Source organism: Mytilus californianus, unplaced genomic scaffold, assembly GCF_021869535.1.
Source record: "Mytilus californianus isolate M0D057914Y unplaced genomic scaffold, xbMytCali1.0.p SCAF_7, whole genome shotgun sequence".
NCBI classification, from domain to species: domain Eukaryota; kingdom Metazoa; phylum Mollusca; class Bivalvia; order Mytilida; family Mytilidae; genus Mytilus; species Mytilus californianus.
The window spans coordinates 67,671,326-67,696,144 of NW_026262723.1; the positions used below are offsets into that span (position 1 = coordinate 67,671,326).

The 24,819-nt window shown below is 31.9% G+C and overlaps 1 protein-coding gene across 6 annotated transcripts in view; it reads right to left on the minus strand.

Moving 5' to 3' along the window:
• LOC127708621 (lysosomal alpha-mannosidase-like) overlaps nt 1-24,819 on the minus strand; it is a 73,545-nt gene that overhangs the window by 40,387 nt on the left and 8,339 nt on the right. For all 6 annotated transcript variants that reach the window (XM_052213641.1, XM_052213644.1, XM_052213646.1 and 3 more), the window contains exons 5-15: nt 23,082-23,190; nt 21,215-21,312; nt 20,510-20,581; nt 15,240-15,356; nt 12,739-12,942; nt 12,112-12,184; nt 8,126-8,165; nt 6,883-6,952; nt 5,815-5,934; nt 5,481-5,597; nt 3,052-3,178 (exon numbers count right to left, since the gene is read on the minus strand). In XM_052213641.1, the coding sequence (XP_052069601.1) occupies nt 3,052-3,178; nt 5,481-5,597; nt 5,815-5,934; nt 6,883-6,952; nt 8,126-8,165; nt 12,112-12,184; nt 12,739-12,942; nt 15,240-15,356; nt 20,510-20,581; nt 21,215-21,312; nt 23,082-23,190 (1,147 nt within the window). The remainder of the gene's footprint in view (nt 1-3,051; nt 3,179-5,480; nt 5,598-5,814; nt 5,935-6,882; nt 6,953-8,125; nt 8,166-12,111; nt 12,185-12,738; nt 12,943-15,239; nt 15,357-20,509; nt 20,582-21,214; nt 21,313-23,081; nt 23,191-24,819) is intronic.

The following is a 24,819-nucleotide window of genomic DNA, read 5'->3' on the forward strand; positions in this document are numbered from 1 at the left end:
ACAAAAAAAAAAACTATTTTTTATCAACAAAAAAATATTTCTTTTTCATGATTTTATATTAGATTTTTTTAAGAATTGAAAACTTTCAAGTATTTGTTAGAAACTAATTCAAATCTGATGAGAAAAAAACATATATTTAGCACCATTCAACTATGTGACACCAGATTAAGAAAACACCAAATTCTGCAGAAAAATTCAAAGTACAGAATGGGATATTTTTTGGAATAGCATTAGGAACTATAAGTGAGGCAATGACCAAAATAAATGAAAGGAAAACATTACACAAGTAACAACTCATTAATACTTTAATAGAAGGGTAATTTAATCAGAGTTTAGTTTTTCGAAAAAAAAATTACAGGCATTTTGTAAATGAAAAATATAAAGGCCTATGTTTGACAGTTTATAGTGTTTCGAAAAAATCTAATAAGGCACTTTAGTAAAAATAAAATGCTCCGCTGGGCGCAGCTTGATACGACCGCAGAGGTCGAACCCTGAACAGTTGGGGCAAGTATGGACACAACATTCAAGCTTGATACAGCTCTGAATTTGGATTGTGATTAAATATTTGACACAGCATAGGTTTCTGACACAGAATGAATGTGGTCTAAGAACTTCAATTTTTTTAATTTACCTATTATGGTCCAATATCCAAAATCTTAATACATGGTAAGATTCAGCATATCAAAGAATCCAAAGAATTCAATTTTTGATGAAATCAAACAAAAGTTTAATTTTGGACCCTTTTGACCTCAATGTGGACCAATTTGATAACGGGGCCCAAAAATCAAAATACATGGTTAGATTCAGCATATCAAAGAACCCCATATATTCAATTTTTGTTGAAATCAAACAAAGTTTAATTTTGGACCCCAACTTGGACCAACTTGAAAACTGGGCCCATAATCAAAAATCTAAACACATGTTTAGATTCAGCATATCAAAGAACCCCAAGAATTCATTTTTTGTTAAAATCAAACTAAGTTTAATTTTAAACCCTTTGGACCTTAGTGTAAACCAATTTAAAAAAACGGGACCCAATATTTAAAATCTAAATACACGGTTAGATTTGGCATATCAAAGAACCCCAATAATTCAATTTTTGGTGAAATAAAACAAAGTTTAATTTTGGACCCTTTTGACCTCAATATGAACCAATTTAATAGCGGGGCCCACAAATAAAAAATCTAAATACATGGTTAGATTCAGCATATCAAAAAACCCCATATATTCAATTTTTGTTGAAATCAAAGTTTAATTTTGGACCCCAATTTGGACCAACTTGAAAACTGGGCCCGAAATCAAAAATCTAAATACATGTTTAGATTATGCATATCAAAGAACCCCATATATTCAATTTTTGTTAATATCAAACTAAGTTTAATTTTGGACCCTTTGGACGTTAATGTAGACCAATTTGAAAACTGGACCCAAAATTAAAAATCTTAATACTCGGTTAGATTTGGCATATCAAAGAACCCCAATAATTCAATTTTTGATGAAATAAAACAAAGTTTAATTTTGGACCCTTTTGACCTCAATATGAACCATTTTTATAGCGGGGCCCACAAATAAAAAATCTAAATACATGGTAAGAATCAGCATATCAAAGAACCCCATATATTCAATTTTTGTTGAAATCAAACAAAGTTTAATTTTGGACCCCAATTTGGACCAACTTGAAAACTGGGCCCGAAATCAAAATTCTAAATACATGTTTAGATTCAGCATATCAAATAACCCCATATATTCAATTTTTGTTAAAATCAAACTAAGTTAAATTTTGGACCCTTTGGACCTTAATGTAGACCAATTTTGAAAACTGGACCCAAAATTAAAAATCTAAATACACGGTCAGATTTGGCATAACAAATAAATAAATGTGGTCAAAGATTTTACAAATCTAATGCGCCATACTGTGCAATTAATTACTTCTTGAAATTTTTCAATATTTGAAATTTGAAAAAAAAAATAATATTTAAAGAATAATTCTTTTTAATTTCTGAAATCTGAAATGAGAAAAAATTGACCCCCCACAATTTCTTTTTACCCCCCCCCCCCCCTCCTCCACCTTTTCCCCCCAAAAAATTCTTTCCCTCAAGATATGGTCATAATCTCAATTCAAATTTCCAATGGAATTTGCAACCATAATTACCCATTTAAATTTACCATAGTGCTAACTTAATCTATTTTATAATAGAATTTAAAATATAGTGTCAAATCTTTCATATGGATTATTTTGTAAAAAAAAAAAGATGCAACATTTGCAGATATTTTTACTGTTCTTCCTTTATAAATATGCAATTCTTTAAACATAATTTAAAAGCAGTGTAAGGGAAGTAATCAAAATGTTGTATGTGGATTACCTCCCTTACACTGTTTTAAATTGTCTTAATTGTTCATTAACCATTACTTTATACATAATTTAAAAGCAGTGTAAGGGAGGTAATACAAATGATGTATTTGATTTATCTCCCTTACACTGCTTTAAATTATGTTTTGTACTAAAGTATTTGTCCATATAAAAATGCTTGTTTTTTGCCCCTTTTTTGGCCCCTAATTCCTAAAATTTGGAGGCAATTACCCCCAAAATCAATCCCAGCATTCCCTTTGTGATATGGAACCTTGAGGTACAATGTCAGAGAGATCCATACACTAACACACAAGTTATGTCTGGAAGTTACAAAAATGCTTATTTTTGGCCCCTTTTTGGCCCCTAATTCCTTAACTGTTGGTACCATAACCCCCAAAATCAATCCCAACCTTCCTTTTGTGGTATTGAACCTTATGGTAAAATTTCATAGAGATCCATTCACTTAAACTAAATTTAGAGTGCGAAAACCATTGTGTCTTCGGACAACGACGACGACGACAACGTCATACCAATATAAGATCGCAAAATTTGTTTGCGGTTGTATAAAAAATCAACTTATCAAACAGTATGATAAGAAAAAAAAATACAAACTGCAACTGGGTTTTAAAGACAAGTCATAGTAATATCAAAAAAGTAAGGTTAGGTAGAGTAAATAAATGGGACCTTAAACCTGTATTTACCTGTCATACTTATGAAGTAGGTATTAAATCCCAAGGGAGGAAGATCTGCATGGAAAACCAGTTCATTCTTTGCTAGGGATCCAGTTCTTTCTGGTATCCTTTTAGTGTCAGCTGATACTTGAATTATCTAATGCATTGAAAATAATTAAAATTTACATTTAAATGACTTATTTTCACTCTATATTAATTAATAAATTAGCGCAGCTGGATACGACCGCACAGGTCTGAATTTGGATTGTAATTAATATTTGACACATTATAGGTTTCTGACAAAGAATAAATGTAGTCAAAGAACTTGAAATTGGTTATATGATTTGAATTTATATTCAATTGAAGATTTCTTGCTGTTGTGCAATACACTGTGCTGTTGCGCAATACTTAGTAAATCTGTTTTCAGACTATATACAAAGAATAAGCAAAATAAATTGTGACCCCAAATTTTTCTTTTGAAAATTGATAATTTCTTAAATCTTAAGGGGAAACAAATTGAACCCCCACCCCCCACCCCCCTCCCATACATCCATACACTTAAACACAAGTTATTGTCTGAAAACTAGAAAAATGCTTGTTTTGGCCCCTTTTTGGCCCCTAATTCCCGAACGGTTAGGGCAATTTCCCCCAAAATGAATCCCAACCTTCTACTCGTGGTATTGAACATTGTGGTAAAATTTCAGAGCAATCAAAATACTTATCCACAAGTTATTGTCCTGAAACTAGAAAAATGCTTGTTTTGGGCCCCTTTTTGGCCCCTAATTCCTAAACAGTTGGGACCATCGCCCCCAAAAACAATCCCAACCTTTCTTTTGTGGTATTGAACCTTTTAGTTAAATTTCATAGAGATTCATACACTTTTAAAAACTAAAGTTATTGTCAGGAAACCAAATATCTTTGTACGACGACGACGCCGACGTGATAGCAATATACGACCCCAAAATTTGTTTTTGGTCGTATAAAAATACAGACAAGATAATGAACATGTAACATACTTTAATATAGCTAAAATACTATAAACTAATTCATTTTCACAAGAAATTTTTTAATGTGAAAAATAAAGCAGATCTTTATTGTCAAGTAAACATCTAACTTGGATCTCAACAAAATTAGCAAATTAGGCCGCATTCGTGTTCAGTCTCAACATTTATATATGTTATGTAATATCATTTAATACAACGTGTCTTTAAATATTAAGACTGATCATAAGAACGGCCACTTCCATTTTAGACAAAAACCGTCTCTAGATTAGCACAAATGCTAAAATTGTGAAGATTTCAGTATTTTTGCATGAAATAATGATGCTAGTACCTGATGGATGTCCATTATATTGTTCAAAACAACCCATATTTATGTAACAAAAGTATTCTTCTTTCCAATAAATAGCTAAAGTTTACATTTTTAACTATTTTGTAAAAATGTTATATTTTGGGGCCAAAAAGGGGTCTTACGGGGCCTTTGAAAAGATTTTGTCAAAGCATTTTCAAGTTATTGCACGGACACTGTTTGGCAGCTGTCCAGCCGCCCGGCCACCCACCCAACTGCCCGGCTGCTGCCAAACATCACCAAATTAATAACCAATATTTTCCATTGAAAATCCAGTTCATAAACTGCTATGAAGTTTGCTATTAAACAAAGAGTTTCCAAAATGGTGAAATTGAAATCATCCCTTCGTAAATTTTACGGACACCATCACGAGTTATTTGACCGTTATGGAATAACCGTTTCACAGATGATATTGGATATGTTCCTTATGTCGTAACTACAATACCCTTCACTTTTCACGAATGTGACCTACCGATTGGACTATTTACCGGATTTGTAATAACATAAGCAACACGACGGGTGCCACATGTGGAGCAGGATCTGCTTACCCTTCCGGAGCACCTGAGATCACCCCTGATTTTGGTGGGGTTCGTGTTGCTTAGTCTTTAGTTTTCTATGTTGTGTCATCAGTACTATTATTTGTCTGTTTGTCTTTTTATTTTTGGCCATGGCTTGGTCAGTTTGTTTTCGATCTATGAGTTTGACTGTCCCTCTGGTATCTTTCGTCCCTCTTGCTAGAAAGGACAATTATTCCTTGGCATCTTTTTGTCCTGAAAGTCCCTTGTTGTTTCAAACATCTTATCAATTACAAATACATATGAATATTGTTTTTACATAACTACCTGAATGTTCACACAAATAATGACAGTCTAAAATCAACAAATCAATGCATAAAATAAGTTCAAGTATCAATATAAATGGTGTACTTAACAGTTTTGAGTGGTAATTGCACTAACTAGTCACTTGTTGGCGAAAAAATAGTCTTGTTCTAGGGTAAGAAAAGGTATTTCCTGACATTGAAGCAAGGTTCAATATAGCTTCTTAATTTGTGAGACATGTATTATATATAGTATTTTCTTTGTGTAGCTTTGAGTGTTACATTTAAGATTTACCTGAGATTGTAGGTTTTCCCCTTTTGGTCCTCTTATGGTATAATTTGTTCCTACAACAGGCAGCCTGATCCAAGAACTAACTGATCTTGCCAAGGGGTTATATACAGTCAAAGTAAACTAGAAAAAAAAAATCTACAATTTAACAACAAACAATATATCAAAGTCAAATTATAATTTAAGTCTATATTAATCACTTATAAAAACTCTCCATTGTAAGTATTAAATGAAAAAAAAACAACAAAAAAACAAGTAAAAAGTTTGCACAACCAATGCTTGCATGAAGAACAGAACACTTTTAAACAGTTCACTATTTTCAGATTCAAATTAAGAATACCTGTTTACTGGTTTCTGTCACATGACACACACTAATGTTGAGTAGGTTACAAAACAACTGATTTGGTGCTGGTGTACTTCCTTTCTTATATAACTTCTTCAGGGCATCATTTACAACTTTCTATTAATAAAATAATAAATAGGTAATGATTATCTTGCAATTTTATTAAATGACCTTGTATTCAAATCAAACTACAGGGGAAGTTTAGGTACAGAAACATGGCAGATAGGACATAGCAGTAAGACTCTTGTTTAAAACATCATCTGTTTGGCTGTGCAACACCTACCAATAAAAAGTCACTGTAAAATACTATCAATTAAACTTTTTCTCTTCAAATGCAAATTCTTGTCCATTTAAGGGCAATAAATTTTTACCCCTGTCAGATATTCTCTGTCTATATCATTTTCAAGACTATAGACAAAACTTGTATTTTACCCCTATATTCCAGTTTTACCCATGACTGCCACGTTGGTTGGGAGCTGGGATCATTCGACATACTTTTTAAACTAGATATCCCAATAATAGTAAAGGCCAAACTCAGTTCAATTTGGACCTGTAGTTACAGAGGTGAATATTTATGTAAAACGTAACAGGCGACAGAGGAGGCCAAGTAATGAGAATAGATAACTTGGTCCTGTATGGCAGGTGAGCTAAATATCCAAAAAATAATTTTCAAAAAAATTTTGCTCTGGACATATACTGTCTATTGATCATAAAAAAGCTTCTGTCTAAGTTTCATCAAATTCCATGAAGGTTGACAAAGTTATGGATGTATAAATAACCTTTAACAACTCACTGTAGCTAAATGTTGTTGCCCCCAACGTCAATGGAATGTAGGAACCACTTTGTCTTGCTTCTGCGACAAAATGCTGCAGAGTGCACAAAAATTTGTAAAATATGTAGTGTGTTCTTTTGAATTATGCTTGTAGGGATATATATTTTTGTGGATTTCAGTATTCTTTATTTATTCTTTCTGTTGTGTCAAAAGTTGAAAGATATAAAAGAAATTCTTAAAATAATATTTTCATTAATGAAAGTTGCCCATGTTAGTAATGTTTTATAAATTACCTGACATTCCATTACACCATTAGCTAATCTTTCTGCATAGTCATAGGCAACAGCTTGCTTCTCTGTACCACTGTGAAAAAAGACTGGGATAAATAAAGGTAGAATGTAAGTTGTTAAGCATAATTTTGTTAATACTTGTTTCATTCCTGTAGGAACTGTATTGTAGTATTTTATTACATAAGCACATAAAAGACTTCATCAAAATTTTTTTTTAATTTCATTAATAACATTGTACAATATACAAATTTTTGTTTTAAAGTTATGCTGACTTAAGAATCAGCCTTTTCTTTACATTTGAGAAAAATTAATTCACTTTTTTCTTCTTAACTTTTGTCAAGAACTGCCAATTCAAAAATTCACCATATGCCAGAGAATTAATTCATATAAAAATAAGATGTATGGTTTAGACTGTAACATGAAAAAGAGTTGTCTCTCATTGTTAAAATCACTGTCATTTTTTAAATTCAGCACATGCAAGAAAATTAGTTCATGTATAGTTTATGCTGTAATGAAAAAAAGAGTTGTCTCCCATTTTGAAAATCAAACCATTGATTTAAATTTCTGTTTTTAATATTATCATCAACATATTTTGTTAAACATGGGAATGGTTATGCTATTGCATCAATATATTTCACATTTATTCTAAATCTGATGTGACAAACAAATTGATTGATTCAACTAAATTTGTTGTATTTCAAATAATATATTTGACTTTCAACCTGGAATTTAATTAAGATAAGAACCTTTTTTTAACCATTTATCATTTTAAACAATGAATATTTGTCAAGTCTTCCTTCTGAATCTTTCGTAAATTGTCTTTGCGGTAGATTTAAAAAGGAAGGCTTTCTGAGTATTTTGGTATTAAAAATAGATATGTGTATTTACTTTGAAAAATCTTCTGTCAAGAAAAGATAATTCAGAATTATTTTTACAATAGATTATTTATACTGTAGTTTAATATAATGTGAATTCTTACTGTTGGTGGGGTATTTATCTTCGTGGATTTCATCTGTATAGGTAAACAACGAATTCAAGTGGTCAAGAAAAAACAAGTTTCTTTTAGGTTTGCAAAACCATGAAATATCAAGTGTCCACAAAAATATAATTTTCCCTAAAAACTAGTACCCATGAAAATAAATGAATCACAGAATATCTGTCAAAATATACTAATAAAACCTTCTCCATAAATATACTATTTTTTCATGTTAGGTTAAATGAAAATAATTGAAATGAAGAATCTTACGACACTGCATCATGATGCTGAGCAACTCCTAATGCTTCACCTGCAACATGAAAACAAATCTGTTAACAGATAACTTGACAATCTATTTGTCAAAATATAAATTCAATGCATTAGTTTTATATTTCTTGAATAACTATAAAAAATAAAATGTTCCGCAGGGCGCAGCTTGATACGACCGCACAGGTCGAACCCTGAACAGTTGGGGCAAGTATGGACACAACATTCAAGCTTGATACAGCTTTGCATTTGGATTGTGATTAAATATTTGACACAGCATAGGTTTCTGACACAGAATGAATGTGGTCTAAGAACTTAAAATTTTAAATTGGACATTCACCTATTATGGTCCAATATCCAAAATCTAAATACATGGTTAGATTCAGCATATCAAAGAACCCCAAGAATTCAATTTTTGATGAAATCAAACAAAGTTTAATTTTGGACCCTTTTGACCTCAATGTGGACAAAGTTGATAATGGGGCCCAAAAATCAAAAATCTAAATAAATGGTTAGATTCAGCATATCAAAGAACCCCATATATTCAATTTTTGTTGAAATCAAACAAAGTTTAATTTTGGACCCAGATTTGGACCAACTTGAAAACTGGGCCCATAATCAAAAATCTAAATACATGTTTAGATTCAGCATATCAAATAACCCTAAGAATTCAATTTTTGTTAAAATCAAACTAAGTTTAATTTTGGACCCTTTGGACCTTAATGTAGACCAATTTGAAAACGGAACCAAAAATTAAGAATCTAAATACACTGTTAGATTCAGCATATCAAAGAACCCCAATAATTCAATTTTTGATGAAATCAAACAAAGTTTAATTTTGGACCCTTTGGACCTCAATGTGGACCAATTTATAAACGGGGCCCAAAATCCCAAAACTAAATACACGGTTAGATTCGGCATATTAGAGAACCCCAAGAATTCAAGAATAAAACCCCATTGAAATTGGTCAAGAAATAAGCAATTTATACGAAGTATCTTCTTTTGCACAAAACTGTGCAATTAAATATTTCTTGCTATTGCGCAATACTGTACAATTGACAATTTCTTGCTATTGCGCAATATTGTGCTATTGGATATTTCTTGCTTTTGCGCAATACTGTGCAATTGAAGATTTCTTGCTATTGCGCAATACTGTGCAATTGAAGATTTCTTGCTATTGTGCAATACTGTGCAATTGAAAATTTCTTGCTATTGCACAATACTTATTATATAATAATTTACACATCCTGTTTTGTGTGTATCTCCTACCATATCATTATTATTTGCTTTTAAATATAAATCAGAAATAACCAACTTAAAATGGAAAATTTTAAAAGAAAAAAAAAAGGAAAAAAAGAAAAAAAATTCGTAAGGGTTCCGCGGAACCCAGTGTCTCGCCTACTTTTGCTGTTAATCGCAGGCTCAACAAAAATGAGGAAAAAAATTAATAAAAATATTCCTCTCTATACTATCTTTTGATTGTAAGTAGCTTCTGTCCAAGTTTCGTAAAAATCCAGGATAGTTTATGAATCTAATAAATGTTTTAAAAACTTAAACTGCACACTGTATGTAATGTTAACTGGAAAAAAAACTAAGTCCATTTATATGTAAAATACGGAAAAAATGGAACAAAATTTTAACAAAATTTTAACAAAATTTCCTTCTAGATACTAGCTTTTAATCATAAACAAGTTTCTGTCCAAGTTTGGTACAAATCCAAGATAGTTTAAGAAAGTTGTTAAAATTTTAAAAACTTACACTACAGAGTGAATGTAATGTTAACTGACAGAAAAACTAAGTCCATTTATAAGTAAAATACTGAAAAAATGATTTTTTTTTTTACAAAATTTACTTCTGGATACTATCTTATGATCATAAACAAGCTTCTTTCCAAGTTTGGTAGAAATCCAGGATAGTTTAAGAAAGTTATTAAAATTTCAAAAACTTTAACCACAGAGTGAATGTAATGTTTCCTGGCAGAAAAACTAAGTCCATTTATAAGTAAAATACGGAAAAAATGGAATTTTTTTTTTACAAAATTTACTTTTGGATACTATCTTATGATCATTAACAAGCTTCTTTCCAAGTTTGGTAGAAATCAAGGATCGTTTAAGAAAGTTATTAAAATTTCAAAAACTTTAAACACAGAGTGAATATTTGTGGTCGCCGACGACGACGATGACGCCGACGGAATGGAGGATCGCTATGTCTCGCTTTTTCGACAAAAGTCGAAGCTCTTCAAAAAGGAAAAGAAAAAAATCCCCCCCCCGAATATTTTTTGAACCCCCTTATTATTCATCAACCCCAAACTCAATCCCAGCCTTCCCTTTGTGGTATGGTACCTTGCAGTACAATTTCAGAGAGATCCACACAATAAATAACAGAAGTTATTGTCTGGAAACTAGAAAAATGTGTTTTTTGGCCCCTTTTTGGCCCCAAATTCCTAAAATATTGAGGCAATTACCCCATCATCAATCCCAGCCTTCCCTTTGTGGTATGGTATCTTGCAGTACAATTTCAGAGAGATCCATACACTTAAACACAAGTTATTGTCCTGAAACTACAAAAATACTTGTTTTTTGCCCCTTTTTGGCCCCTAATTCCTAAAATATTGAGGCAATTACCCCCATCATCAATCCCCGCCTTCCCTTTGTGGTATGGTACCTTGCAGTACAATTTCAGAGAGATCCATACACTTGAACACAAGTTATTGTCTGGAAACTAGAAAAATGCTTATTTTTGGCCCCTTTTTGGCCCCCAATTCCTAAACGTTTCGGCAATTACCCCCATCATCAATCCCAGCCTTCCCTTTGTGGTATGGAACCTTGTAGTACAATTTCATAAAGATCCATACACTTACACACAAGTTATTGTCATGAAACTAGAAAAATGCTTGTATTTTGCCCCTTTTTTGGCCCCTAATTCCTAAAATTTTGAGGCAATTACCCCCAAAATCAATCCCAGCATTCCTTTTGTGATATGGAACCTTGTGGTACAATTTCAGAGATCCACACAATAAATAACACAAGTTATTGTCTGGAAACTAGAAAAATGTGTTTTTTGGCCCCTTTTTGGCCCCAAATTCCTAAAATATTGAGGCAATTACCCCATCATCAATCCCAGCCTTCCCTTTGTGGTATGGTATCTTGCAGTACAATTTCAGAGAGATCCATACACTAACACACAAGTTATGTGTGGAAGTTACAAAATTGCTTATTTTTGGCCCCCTTTTGGCCCCTAATTCCTTTACTGTTGGTACCATAACCCCCAAAATCAATCCCAACCTTCCTTTTGTGGTATTGAACCTTGTGGTGAAATTTCATAGAGATTCATTCACTTAAACTAAAGTTAGAGTGCGAAAACCAATGTGTCTTCGGACGACGCCGGACGACGACGACAACGACAACGCCAATGTCATACCAATATACGCCCACAAAAATTTTTTTGCGGTCGTATAAAAACCTAGACACTGAAGTTTGTGTTAAAGTTTATAGTGTCTTATTTACTTTCACTAATCAAATCAATTAAAGGATAAGATGTCAATTAAAAAATTTCTGTTGGTGGTAGATACATGTTTTTAAGCATTAGTGGTGATTGATGGTTGATAGTTTGAAAAAAATCAATGTTTTTGAATGCTTGCATATGAATGTCATTTTTCTAGGCTGTTGGTCTCATTGAAATAGTATACTGTAAATCAGCTTATTTTCGAAGATACTTTGTTTGGTGTAAGACCTTTCTAGGCGAGTGTGTGGTAATTTATTTTTGTGATTTTATAATTTTCTTGATGTATTCATGTTAGGGAAGACATATTCACATTATTCTTATAATCACGAAAGTCCTGAAAATAAATTGCTTGCAAAAATAGATGGTTTTGAGTAACATGCAAGGACACATTGCAGGTTAGACTCCACTGCAATATAATGAGGAATAGGAAAATCAAAAGTATATGAAAAAGTAATGATTTTGGGATATGAAGTTACCATACTTACGTAAAATGTTTAAATGAAATGTACTGTTATCTGTATCTTTTAATTCTGCAAGTCCATCAAGCTGTTTACAAACCTTAAAATCAACAAGAAAAGTGAAAAAAAAACTATTAATTTACTATTTCAGTACAAAAGAAAGTCAACTTTTAAGTTCCCAATACAGATTCAATATAGAATGTACTTAAATTTATTAATACCTTTAAGAAAAATAACCTGAATTACATGTGACTTTTCACTTAAGTTTTTGGCATAAAACTACCATATAAATTTCAGCTAATTAACCATGATTATCATTTTTTTCATCATATTGCATGAGGACATTTTCCCTTCAAACTGTAAACCATTTATATATATATATATATATATATATATATAGAAAATTCACTGATGTAAACACAAACTAATAAAACTAATAATTTCAAACATAAACTAGTAAACAATTAATCAAGTAATAAAGTAATGATATACTGACATAAGAGGTCTCTAAACACAGTAGCTCCAAATGGAACATTTGTTATTGGAAGCTGTATTAATTATGTGAATCAGCGGAAAAAAAATTATGTAGCATATAAAATCTAGGATATTCTCTTTATACATACTCCCAATGCCTTTTCATTTTCATTAACATACCTGTAAGAAATTATTAGTTTGTCTGACATAGCCTTTCAGGGTTGGCCTACTGGTGAAGTACCCAGTCCAGAAACTGTGTGGTCTATGTGCATATGGAAAGAAATCATCTTGTTTGGTGGTCCACGTCTTGCTGGCATTATTTAAACTTTGAAGATAACAGGATGGTGTGGAGTAGAAAACATTAACTTTACTTCCATTGACTTGCTGAAAATAGATTCTCCTTAGATCAGAAAGTCATCAAATTATTTACTTTATACAGTGTAGGAAGAGGAGATTCATGCTCTTTTTTAGCAGAAAATTCTAGGGTTTTTTAAAGGACATTACTATATTTCAAGGATTGTATCAAAAGACAAAATTGAAGAAAACATAAGTTGCTTGTGACTTTAAGACATTTAATTTGGGAACAGTTGCAAAGAAACTTCCTTTTTTAAAAACACTGGAAAGACTCTAGTCATTGTCAATACCTAAGTTCTTTCATTACAGATAACAAAAACCTTCTTCTTACAAATGTATCAAAGATTAGTTTTGAATCCAATGACGTTGAATTATGAAAGGCAAATAACTTGGAACTCTAAAACATGCTTCTGAATGTTAAAAATTTAGTTTTTTTCCACAATTTTGGCTGTTTTTGATGAATTTAAAGGCCATTTCCAGGTCTGAAATAAATGCAATAAAATTCTAGGATTTTACAAGATTTCAAGGTACTGAGGGAATACTCTTAAAAGAATCTTAAAATGTCCGACTCTGATTATAAACAATACAATTCAATGAAAGACTTTCATGTTAGAGCTTCATATGGTTAAACATTAAGTCTTTATAAGAACTTCATAATACAAATCTATTTTGGCACAATGAAAAAATCTAAAAGAGAAGTATTATCAAAAAATTTCATTAATATTTCATCCCAACAGCAGTAAGTTTACAATGGTATTTAGGCCATGTTTGGATCAAGAATGTTTCATTAACAAAAATACTAAATGCCTTATTTTTTATATTTATTTTGATGGGATATGGTTTTTCCCTATTTAGTTCAGTCCATTTAAAAAAGGTAAATTTGATAGATAATGGATTCATCTGTTGTAGATTAGTCTATTTCAAAACAGGTAAATCTAACAATGAATCGTTCTCACCCCTTCATAGTTCAAAGAAAAATCCATTGTATATAGCAAAATTTGAATTAATATTTGACTAATTTTATGAAGTCCTCAATGAATTTCATTATCATGATAATGAAGGAATTGTACACTGATTATTCACTATGTTCAATGCTTGACCTTATATTCATTTTCATTACTAGTGAATTTTTCTCAGTTAAAATTTATGCTGATATATAAAATCAAAATGTGTTAACTGATAAATGTTGCTCAATTCATTGATGATTAAATAATTTATAAACAATGGGTAATTTAATTTCAACTTTTGAAAACAGTTTTGAGATTCATTTCTATAGCTAATCACCTATAAACTATATTCACTTATGAATCCAGTGAAATGGACTGAACCGTCAAAGATGAATAGTATTTTCCAGCGGATCGAATAAATATTTATGAGACAGAACAAAATCGACCAATCAGGAAGTCGAATTGGTATTACGATATACTTGGTGTTTTTCAAGCGCTTCACATTCTAGCCGTTTTTAAACACAGAAGCTCCTTTTTATAATTGCTAAATGCAATTTAACTTTTGATTTTCTATTTATATATGTATTTTCTAAATAATAATGATGAGGTCCGACACCTTTATCCTGAGGAAGGCTTCAGCATTGGCATTAGATACAGGTTTCCATTCATATCTATATCTACATGTAAATAATGGTTTCATTGGTTTTTCCTGGACGGCTATGACAGGAAATGCAGAGATTTAAGTGAATACACTGTATTAACACATTGATATATACATTATATATGTTTGATATTTGTAAAGTTTGTACTGCAAAACATTATTTGAAAAACAATTATATCTGGCTGTCTGCAAATTTACATTTGTGTTTTAGTTGTATATTTAGGCATGGAGTATTGGTAATATTATTACAATTTATTGATCTAGCATGAAAATGGACTGAACTACTGAAGAAAATTCATATTTATTCATACATGTAGATCTAGCATGAAAATAGACTGAACTTAGTGATTGTTGTTGTTTGTTGTCTGTCATATGTATCATTGTTTTGTAACAAATCTGGCCATCAGTTTATCGTTCTGAAATTAGAGGTTAAATAACAAAAAATCACTTTTGTTTTCAATAAGACTTTTAATTCGAGGTCTAAAGTGATAACAGTATCTATTGCATATTGCACTTTTCTTTCCTTGGTTTGGTTCAAAAACATGTATTTCCATGTTTAGTCGAATTCTAAATGCAAACACCACAACAAATTAGTCACTACTTCAGTACTTAGAGAACAAATTAAAAAAAAACCAAAGGGATATTAATATGATAGATGGTTCAGGCATTATTGTTGTTTGAGGTGTCAGAAATCAATTATTTTTTTTAACAGAACTTACCCTTTGATTGACATATTTGATAAGTTTGTCCATATTTTTGAACCATGTATGGGCATTCTGGTAATTAAAATCACTTCCCATTGTCATGATGATGTTGTTAGTTGCATAATGAGAAGCCTGCCAAAAAAAATCATTTATAACACAACTTATACATGTATTGGTTAATGGGTAATTAAGAACAGTAAAATTACTTTCTTTTTATAAACATCAGACATTAATATTCACATAAAAAAATACAGACCTAAGAATTTTACAACTTAATCCACAATACATTTACAGGTATCAAATGAAAACTGCTTGTTTGTAAGTGCTGGTACCTTACATTGAAATTGTGGGTTAACATAAATTACTCTTAATTTTTCATTTTTTAAAAAAACCTTGTTTAATTTTCTTTTCAGCTTATGATGGGGCTCCATTAGGAGCCCCCTTAGGTAACAAGGTGTCTTTTAAAAATGACCCAGGTCATCAGGTCACTTTTAAGCAAATTTAAGTAAGTCTTTTAAGTAGATATCAAGTCACAAGGTCGCCTGCCAAACCCTGTAAGGTCGCAGGTATGATTTCAAAGATAACTTGTATTTTTGAATCTTATAATATATTTATTTGGTGTACAGATGAGTAGATTCACAGCAAAGCTGTTATAAAACTACAAGGCAGAGGCAAGACACATAAAAGGTTTCTGACACAGAATAACTGTAGTCAAAGAACTTAGAATTGATTATATGATTTGAATTTATATTCAATTTTTTGCTTTTGTGCAATACACTTTGCTGTTGAGAATTGACCCCCCCCCCCCCCCCCCCCCCTCCCCCCAAAAAAAAATAAAAAAATTTACCCCCTTTTTTTTTTTGCTTTTCTGCAATACACTATGCTGTTGTGTATTAACACCCCCCCCCCCCCCCCCCCCACACACACACACACACTTTTTTTTTGCAAAATCAATAATATTTGAAGAATTTTTCTTTTTAATTTCTGAAATCTGAATTGAGAAAAAATTGACCCCCTACAATTTCTTTTTGCCCCCCCCCCCCATGTTTGCAACCATAATTACCCATTTAAATTTACCATAGTGCTAACTTTATCTATTTTATAAAAGAATTTAAAATATGGTGTCAAATCTTTCATATGGATTTTTTTGTAAAAAAAAAAAGATGCAACATTTGCAGATATTTTTACTGGTCTTCCTTTATAAATATGCATTTCTTTAAACATAATTTAAAAGCAGTGTAAGGGAGGTAATTAAAACGTTGCATTTGGATTACCTCCCTTACACTGCTTTTAAATTGTCTTAATTGTTCATTAACCATTACTTTATACATAATTTAAAAGCAGTGTAAGGGAGGTAATTCAAATGATGTATTTGAATTACCTCCCTTACACTGCTTTAAATTATGTTTTGTACTAAAGTATTTGTCCATTAACCAGGACGCCCTTCTTTTTCCCCCTTTTTTGCCCCTCATTCCTAAACTGTTTGAGCCATAACCCCCAAAGCAAATCCTAACCATCCCTTTGTGGTATGGAAACTTGTGGTATAATTTCAGAGAGATCTATACACCGTTCCACAAGTTATCGTCTGGAAACTAGAAAAATGCTTATTTTTGCCCCTTTTTGGCCCCTAATTCCTAAACTGTTGGTACCATAACCCCCAAAATCAATCCCAACCTTCCTTTTGTGGTATTTAAATTTAAATGGGTAAAATTTCATAGAGATCCATTCACTTAAACTAAAGTTATAGTGAGAAAACCAATGTGTCTTCAGACTATGACGCCAACGTCATACCAATATACAACCGCAAAATATAATAAAATGCTTCGCTGGGGCGCAGCTTGATACGACCGCAGAGGTCGAACCCTGAACAGTTGGGGCAAGTATGGACACAACATTCAAGCTTGATACAGCTCTGAATTTGGATTGTTATTAAATATTTGACACAGCATAGGTTTCTGACACAGAAAGAATGTGGTCTAAGAACTTGAATTTTTTTAATTTACCTATTATGGTCCAATGTTTAAAATCAAAATACATGGTTAGATTCAGCATATCAAAGAACCCCATATATTCAATTTTTGTTAAAATCAAACAAAGTTTAATTTTGGACCCCAACTTGGACAAACTTGAAAACTGGGCCCATAATCAAAAATCTAAACACATGTTTAGATTCAGCATATCAAAGAACCCCAAGAATTCAATTTTTGCTAAAATCAAACTATGTTTAATTTTGGACCCTTTGGACCTTAATGTAGACCAATTTAAAAAACGAGACTTAAAATTAAAAATCTAAATACACGGTTAGATTTGGAATATCAAAGAACCCCAATAATTCAATTTTTGATGAAATCAAACAAAGTTTAATTTTGGACCCTTTTGACCTCAATATGAACCAATTTGATAGCGGGGCCCACAAATAAAAAATCTAAATTCATGGTTAGATTCAGCATATCAAAGAACCCCATATATTCAATTTTTGTTGAAATAAAAAAAAGTTTAATTTTGGACCCCAACTTGGACCAACTTGAAAACTGGGCCCATAATCAAAAATCTAAACACATGTTTAGATTCAACATATCAAAGAACCCCAAGAATTCAATTTTTGTTAAAATCAAACTAAGTTTAATTTTGGACCCTTTGGACCTCAATGAAGACCAATTTAAAAACTGGACCCAAAATTAAATATCTAAATACACGGTTAGATTTGGCATATCAAAGAACCCCAATAATTCAATTTTTGATGAAATCAAACAAAGTTTAATTTTGGACCCCAATTTGGACTAACTTGAAAACTGGGCCCATAATCAAAAATCTAAATACATGTTTAGATTCAGCATATCAAAGAACCCCATATATTCAATTTTTGTTGAAATCAAACAAAGTTTAAATACTGGACCCTATCTTGGACCAACTTGAAAACTGGGCCCATAATAAAAAATCTAAACACATGTTTAGATTCAGCATATCAAAGAACCCCAAGAATTCAATTTTTGTTAAAATCAAACTAAGTTTAATCTTGGACCCTTTGGACCTTAATGTAGACCAATTTAAAAAACAGGACCCAAAATTAAAAATCTAAATACACGGTTAGATTTGGAATATCAAAGAACCCTAATAATTCAATTTTAGATGAAATCAAACAAAGTTTAATTTTGGACCCTTTTGACCTCAATATGAACCAATTTGATAACGGGGTCCACAAATAAAAAATCTAAATACATGGTAAGATTCAGCTTATCAAAGAACCCCATATATTCAATTTTTGTTGAAATCAAACAAAATTTAATTTGGGACCCCAATTTGGACCAACTTGAAAACTGGGCCAAAAATCAAAAATCTAAATACATGTTTAGATTCAGCATATCAAAGAACCTCATATATTCAATTTTTGCTAAAATCAAACAAAGTTTAATTTTGGACCCTTTGGACCTTAATGTAGACCAATTTGAAAACTGGACCCAAAATTAAAAATCTAAATACACTGTTCGATTCGGCACAACAAATAAATAAATGTGATCAAAGATTTTACAAATCTAATGTGCCATACTGTGCAATTAAAGATTACTTCTTGAAATTTTTCAATATTTGAAATTTGAAAAAAAAATAATATTTGAAGAATAATTCTTTTTAATTTCTGAAATCCGAAATGAGAAAAAATTGACCCCCCACAATTTCTTTTTATCCCCCCCCCCTTTTTTCCCCCAAAAAATTCTTTCCCTCAAGATATGGTCATTATCTCAATTCAAATTTCCAATGGAGTTGGCAACCATAATTACCCATTTAAATTTACCATAGTGCTAACTTAATCTATTTTATAATAGAATTAAAAATATAGTGTCAAATCTTTCATATGGATTTTTTTGTAAAAAAAAAAGATGCAACATTTGCAGATATTTTTACTGGTCTTCCTTTATAAATATGCATTTCTTTAAACATAATTTAAAAGCAGTGTAAGGGAAGTAACCAAAACGTTGTATTTGGATTACCTCCCTTACACTGTTTTAAATTATCTTTATTGTTCATTAACCATTACTTTATACATAATTTAAAAGCAGTGTAAGGGAGATAATTTCAATGATGTATTTTCTTTATCTCCCTTACACTGCTTTAAATTATGTTTTGTACTAAAGTATTTGTCCATTAACCAGGACAACCTTGTTTTTCCCCCTTTTTTGCCCCTAATTCCTAAACGGTTTGAGCCATAACCCCCCAAAGCAAATCCTAACCATCCCTTTGTGGTATGGAAACTTGTAGTATAATTTCAGAGAGATCGATACACCGTTCCACAGTTATTGTCTGAAACTAGAAAATGCTTATTTTTGGCCCCTTTTTGGCCCCTAATTCCTTAACTGTTGGTACCATAACCCCCAAAATCAATCCCAACCTTCCTTTTTTGGTATTTAACCTTATGGTCAAATTTCAAAAAGATCCATTAACTTAAACTAAAGTTAGAGTGCGAAAACCAATGTGTCTTCGGACGACGACGCCGGACGACGACGACGACGCCAACGTCATACCAATATACGACCACAAAATTTTTTTGCGGTCGTATAAAAATTAGAATTCAAAATCACATGGTCTTCCATGTCAATGTCTTTATATATCATTATATGGTATCAATTGTCTAGAAATATCTAAAATAAATACAACCCAGGGTTGATTGGGCTATAGAAATGTGATCAACATTGGACTGGCAGTAAAACCCTTGTTAAAGATGCAGGATGTATAAATACACAGCCATGTCTAGTTAGAATGGAGACATTAATTCCAATGACTCCTGTAGGAAAGGTGCCACGCTCTATGTATGTTAAAAAACCCTTGCAACAACTTTAAGAGGGGTCAGTAGGTAGCCTGTTGCAAGGCAAATTTTCTGCCCCTATCCAACATATCCTTAGTTTCAATTCGCAGTACAAATTTCCTGCCATTCGTCCTGGTTGGCCTACATTGCAGATCTTACCTATTGTATTATTTGTTAATTGCTTCTCGTACTGAATATGTTTGAAACATTTGCCACAGGACATTAAGCAAGCAACAATCAATCCATTAGAAAACATGAGTTTTCAAACAATATTGGTGACGTAATAAAATCATTGGTTACTTTTAATGATCTTTCTATTCATAGTTGTAATAGCACTGACCTATAACACTTTCTTTAGTTCAAATTTTTACCAGTGAATTTAACTGCAGAAAGAGGCATTTGATTTCTACATAACTATTAGATTGTTACCTGTAACTGAGCATATCTTATGAACTGTATAGTTTTCTGTTGACTATAAGATTGTTACCTGTAACTGAGCATATCTTATGAACTGTGTAGTTTTCTGTTGAACATTGTAATCATGTAATCTGTCATCATCCTGAAATAAAAGCCATATTTACAAGTCCACATGTTTTTTCTGATTATAAATAATATTTTTTTTTAGCCATTTTGTTCATTTGGGAATCATAATTATGACTACAGCAAAACAATTTGGGAATTGTTTACAACTTTGGAATATTTTTTATTGATAATAGTGGGTCCTTTAACTGATATCAATGAATGCCTAAAAATATATGGAAACAGAATGTAACTATAGTATAAGCACTGATGCAAACAGTTCCTCATTTTATATTTCATAAACACAACCAATTTCCTACAATTTTTTCTTGTGCCAACCACCGTTTTTTTTTTTTTATAAATAAGGCCGTTAGTTTTCGCATTTGAATTTTTCACCTTTTTCATGTTGATGCTGTTTAAAGCTGACTGTACAGTATTGCTTTTTCTCATAGCTAAAGACCGTACTGTCACCTATAATTGCTTATATCCACTTCATTTGATTTATGGTGGATGTTTGTATCATTTGCAATCATACCACATCTCCTTATTTTTAAATAGGTATGCCCATATCAAGGTACTGAGACCATGTTGTTTGCTTACATGTTGTCATTTAACACGTCAAAAAAGGCATATCAAATCTACATGTACATGTGAAATATAAAGCTTAACCTACCATAATTGGATCATCATTACAGTTGATATCAAAACAAAAACCTGGTGGAGGGCTATATCCATTAAATAGGACTCCTGAAAATAAATCTGCCTTGGACCCTAAAATAAAAATAAGATAAACTTCTTAGTTACAGTAGTGAAAAATTTAAAATGATATTTCTGATAAATGTATTTTAAATTTTTTTTTTAACTCAGTAGTGTGATATAAGCTTGACAAATTGTGTACATCTGTCTATAAATAAAATGTTGTTTGTTTTTTTTTTGTTATTTACTTCTAAGTTCTTTTTCCTATAAAAATATAAATAAATCTCCCTTCAATGCTGTCGACAGAAAAGTAGCTTGACCTCTTTTAAAAGGACAAGGTTCACTTTTGGCAAAATATGGCCTTGAATTTCAACATGAAATATCAAAAAGGCCATTATTTGATTCTTAAATGGATCTATTTTAAAAGCCATAATGCTAGGTAAAACAAATGTCTTCCTCATATACATTAAATGCTCCAGGCATCACATTTTCGGAGATAAATCTACCAAATACCATTGCATTGCACATGGTCATGGTTTTCTAAGACTGTTTATATGTCTTAACACTAAATATGTTGGATAAGTACCTATTAATATTGTTTGGGTTAACATGATTAATTCATAATTGTTGTAATTGGCTTTAATTTCTGTGTCATTTGGTCTCTTGTGGAGAGTTGTCTCATTGGCAATCATACCACATCTTCTTATTTTCATATTCGAACTAGCTTTCATTATTAAACAGTGAGAACTCTTTGATTGGTACTTTGTGTTTGTTTTTTATCAACTGTTTTTACTGTGCTTTCTGCCATTCTGATAAGTCAAGCCCTTTCCAACTAATTTTTACAGGTTGTTCTTATGTTATGCTATTACACCACAGTCCCAGGTACGGGGGAGGGTTGAGCGCTAGCTAACAACCATGTATAACCCCACCACATTCTTTATATGACTGTCCCAATTCAGGTGCCTGTAATTTAGTGGTTGCTGTCTGCCATATCTCTTACTTGCTTATTATTTTTTATAGGCATAAATCAGGCCATTGGTTTTCTTTTTTGGGAACATTTCACAATTTGCCATGCAAGGGCCTCACACAATATTTCTATGTTCACCAAACTATGAAACTTGGGTCAAAACCCTAATTCGGCATATAATTTTAAAATGTTCACACCACAATGCACATGGATACTAAGATCAAGTTGATGTGACCACAACCTCATGGTATACTACCTTATCCATAAACATTGACCTTAAAATGTACAATGTACTGATTTCAGACTATTTCATTTCCATATTTATTGAACCATTGAAATCTGGGTTATAAACTATTAACACAGAGATATGTCTCGCCTTTTTGTAATTTTGATAACGCAAATGTTGAAATTAAAATAGCAATACTTTAACATGTAAGTTATGCAAATATTCAAAGTCAATGAGCCATGACTGAAGGTACATGGCTAAACAATCTCCATGGAAATGAGATGTGCCAATGCTAATACAACTGCATACCAAATACTATTGACTGGATGGATATACACACAGACTGGAAAACATAATGGGGGGGGGGGGCTTTTAACAAAAAAGTTCTTCATTGCTGAATATGGTATTTGAATGTCTTCCTAAGGTCACAACAAATAAGATTTTCATGTTCTCGACACAAAAAAATGGTGAGGAAGGAAAGACTTTATTTAATTTTTTTCATTAATTCTCACACACTTTGCAGAAATATCAAATAAATATTTGTAAATGGAATATAACAGATGAAATTGAAAAAAAATCCAGAGGAGAAAGACATACGACAATCTGAATATAAATTTTATGTTGCCTAATCATAGAAAGTTTTAATACTACCTAAATTTTTAGGACTCCCATTCCACATCATTTCCATGGTTTTCGCTTTCTTTCGCTGATCTATATCTTCATAGTCAGCACGTCCAAAAAATAAACCATCAAAGCCCATCTAGAATCAGAGACAAAAATGTTCAACATCAGTATACAGGGTTTGACACTAACTAAATGTATGCACTAGCCTGCAGGGCTATTGAAATTATTATTCTACTAGTCCTTTTATCAATTCACTAGCCCTCCAAGTGCCTACCTCACTTGGACGGTCGTGCCACCGGCACAACCCTATCTAGGAGGGTCTGGTGGCATGCCCCCCCGAAAATTTTGATACAAATGAAGCTAAATCCTGTGCTCTGGAGCATTTCCAGAGGGTTTTGAACATGTTTTGTTTCATGAAATTTCACTGGTTTGCTAATAAAAAATACAAAAAAAATAAATATTTTCATATTTTAATCATCTATATTAAGAATGTGTTAGACTTATTTTGAAGACCCCTTTAGATCATTACTTCATCATCGTCCTCATTTTACTTATCATTATTACTAGTGTCTTTAATGAAGATGGATAAGTAAGGGATTTAAAAATACACCCACAAAAGAGGAAAGGTTTGCCCTTGCTGTTTTTGTCATAATTCTTCATGGACTCCTTCTTTTCCCTTGTTGTTTGTCAGTTTATTTTTTTTTCAGGACAAGATTTTATTCCTAAAAATCTTTATATTTTTACCAGAGACCTATAATTTTGTATATATATGACAATAATTCAGTGATAGTGTTTGCCTCAAATTACATTTGAAATACAGCTTTTTCCCCTAAAGAAAATTCCCAATTACTAAAAAAAATGGCTTAAAATTCCTTCCAATAAGTTGTACATGTTTCCCAAACAGTGATGGTATCGGTAGTAATGTATGTAATTTTCATATTCATGTTATTATTTTGATATTATGAAAGCACTTTTGAGATCTAGGTTTCTGATCAGAATCATCACTGCATTTGTAACACACGTGGTTTTCAATGTATTAAGTACCATCATTGTTTCCGTTTCTTTCCCCTCCCCAAAGTACCTTTCATGTTAAAATGTCTGACATATACGTGAATAAACTGTACAATTAAGACAGCAAAGGTCAGCAAAAAATCTGGGATTTGTTGAAAATTAAAATTTTGTGAAATTCCTTGTTTTAAACAAAATTTTGACTAGCCCGTCGGACTACTGTAATGAAAACTTTACTAGCCCTCCCTAATTTTTACTAGCCTCGGGCTAGCGGACTAGCGTTAGTGTCGTATATACCCTGCAGTATATAAAGAGCTGTGCCCATAAGCTGTGCCAAGGGCGCATGATAAGCCTGTCGCTTTTTCTAAGAATAAAGTTCCACAACTCCTCTATGTCATATCAGAAATTTATAAAAAACTAAAGAATGGTTATTTTAATAGATATAAAACAGTCACCAAAGTTTCATGAAACCTGATCAAAGCATATGAGTTATTGTCTGAAAACTGGAAAATCAACCCTTTTTTATGAATAAATCCCATAACCTTGGAAACGTAAAATCTGAAATTTATAAAAGTCGAATGGGGTCTTATGTCAATAAATATAAACAATTCACCAAAGTTTCACAAAAACTGCTCAGGCCCCCCCCCCCCCCCCCCCCCCCCCCCCTGGATCCGCCTATGGATGGACGGACAACGGTATACCATAATACGTCCCGTAAACGGGCGAATAAAAAGTTGGAAAACACATGTTCCTTCAT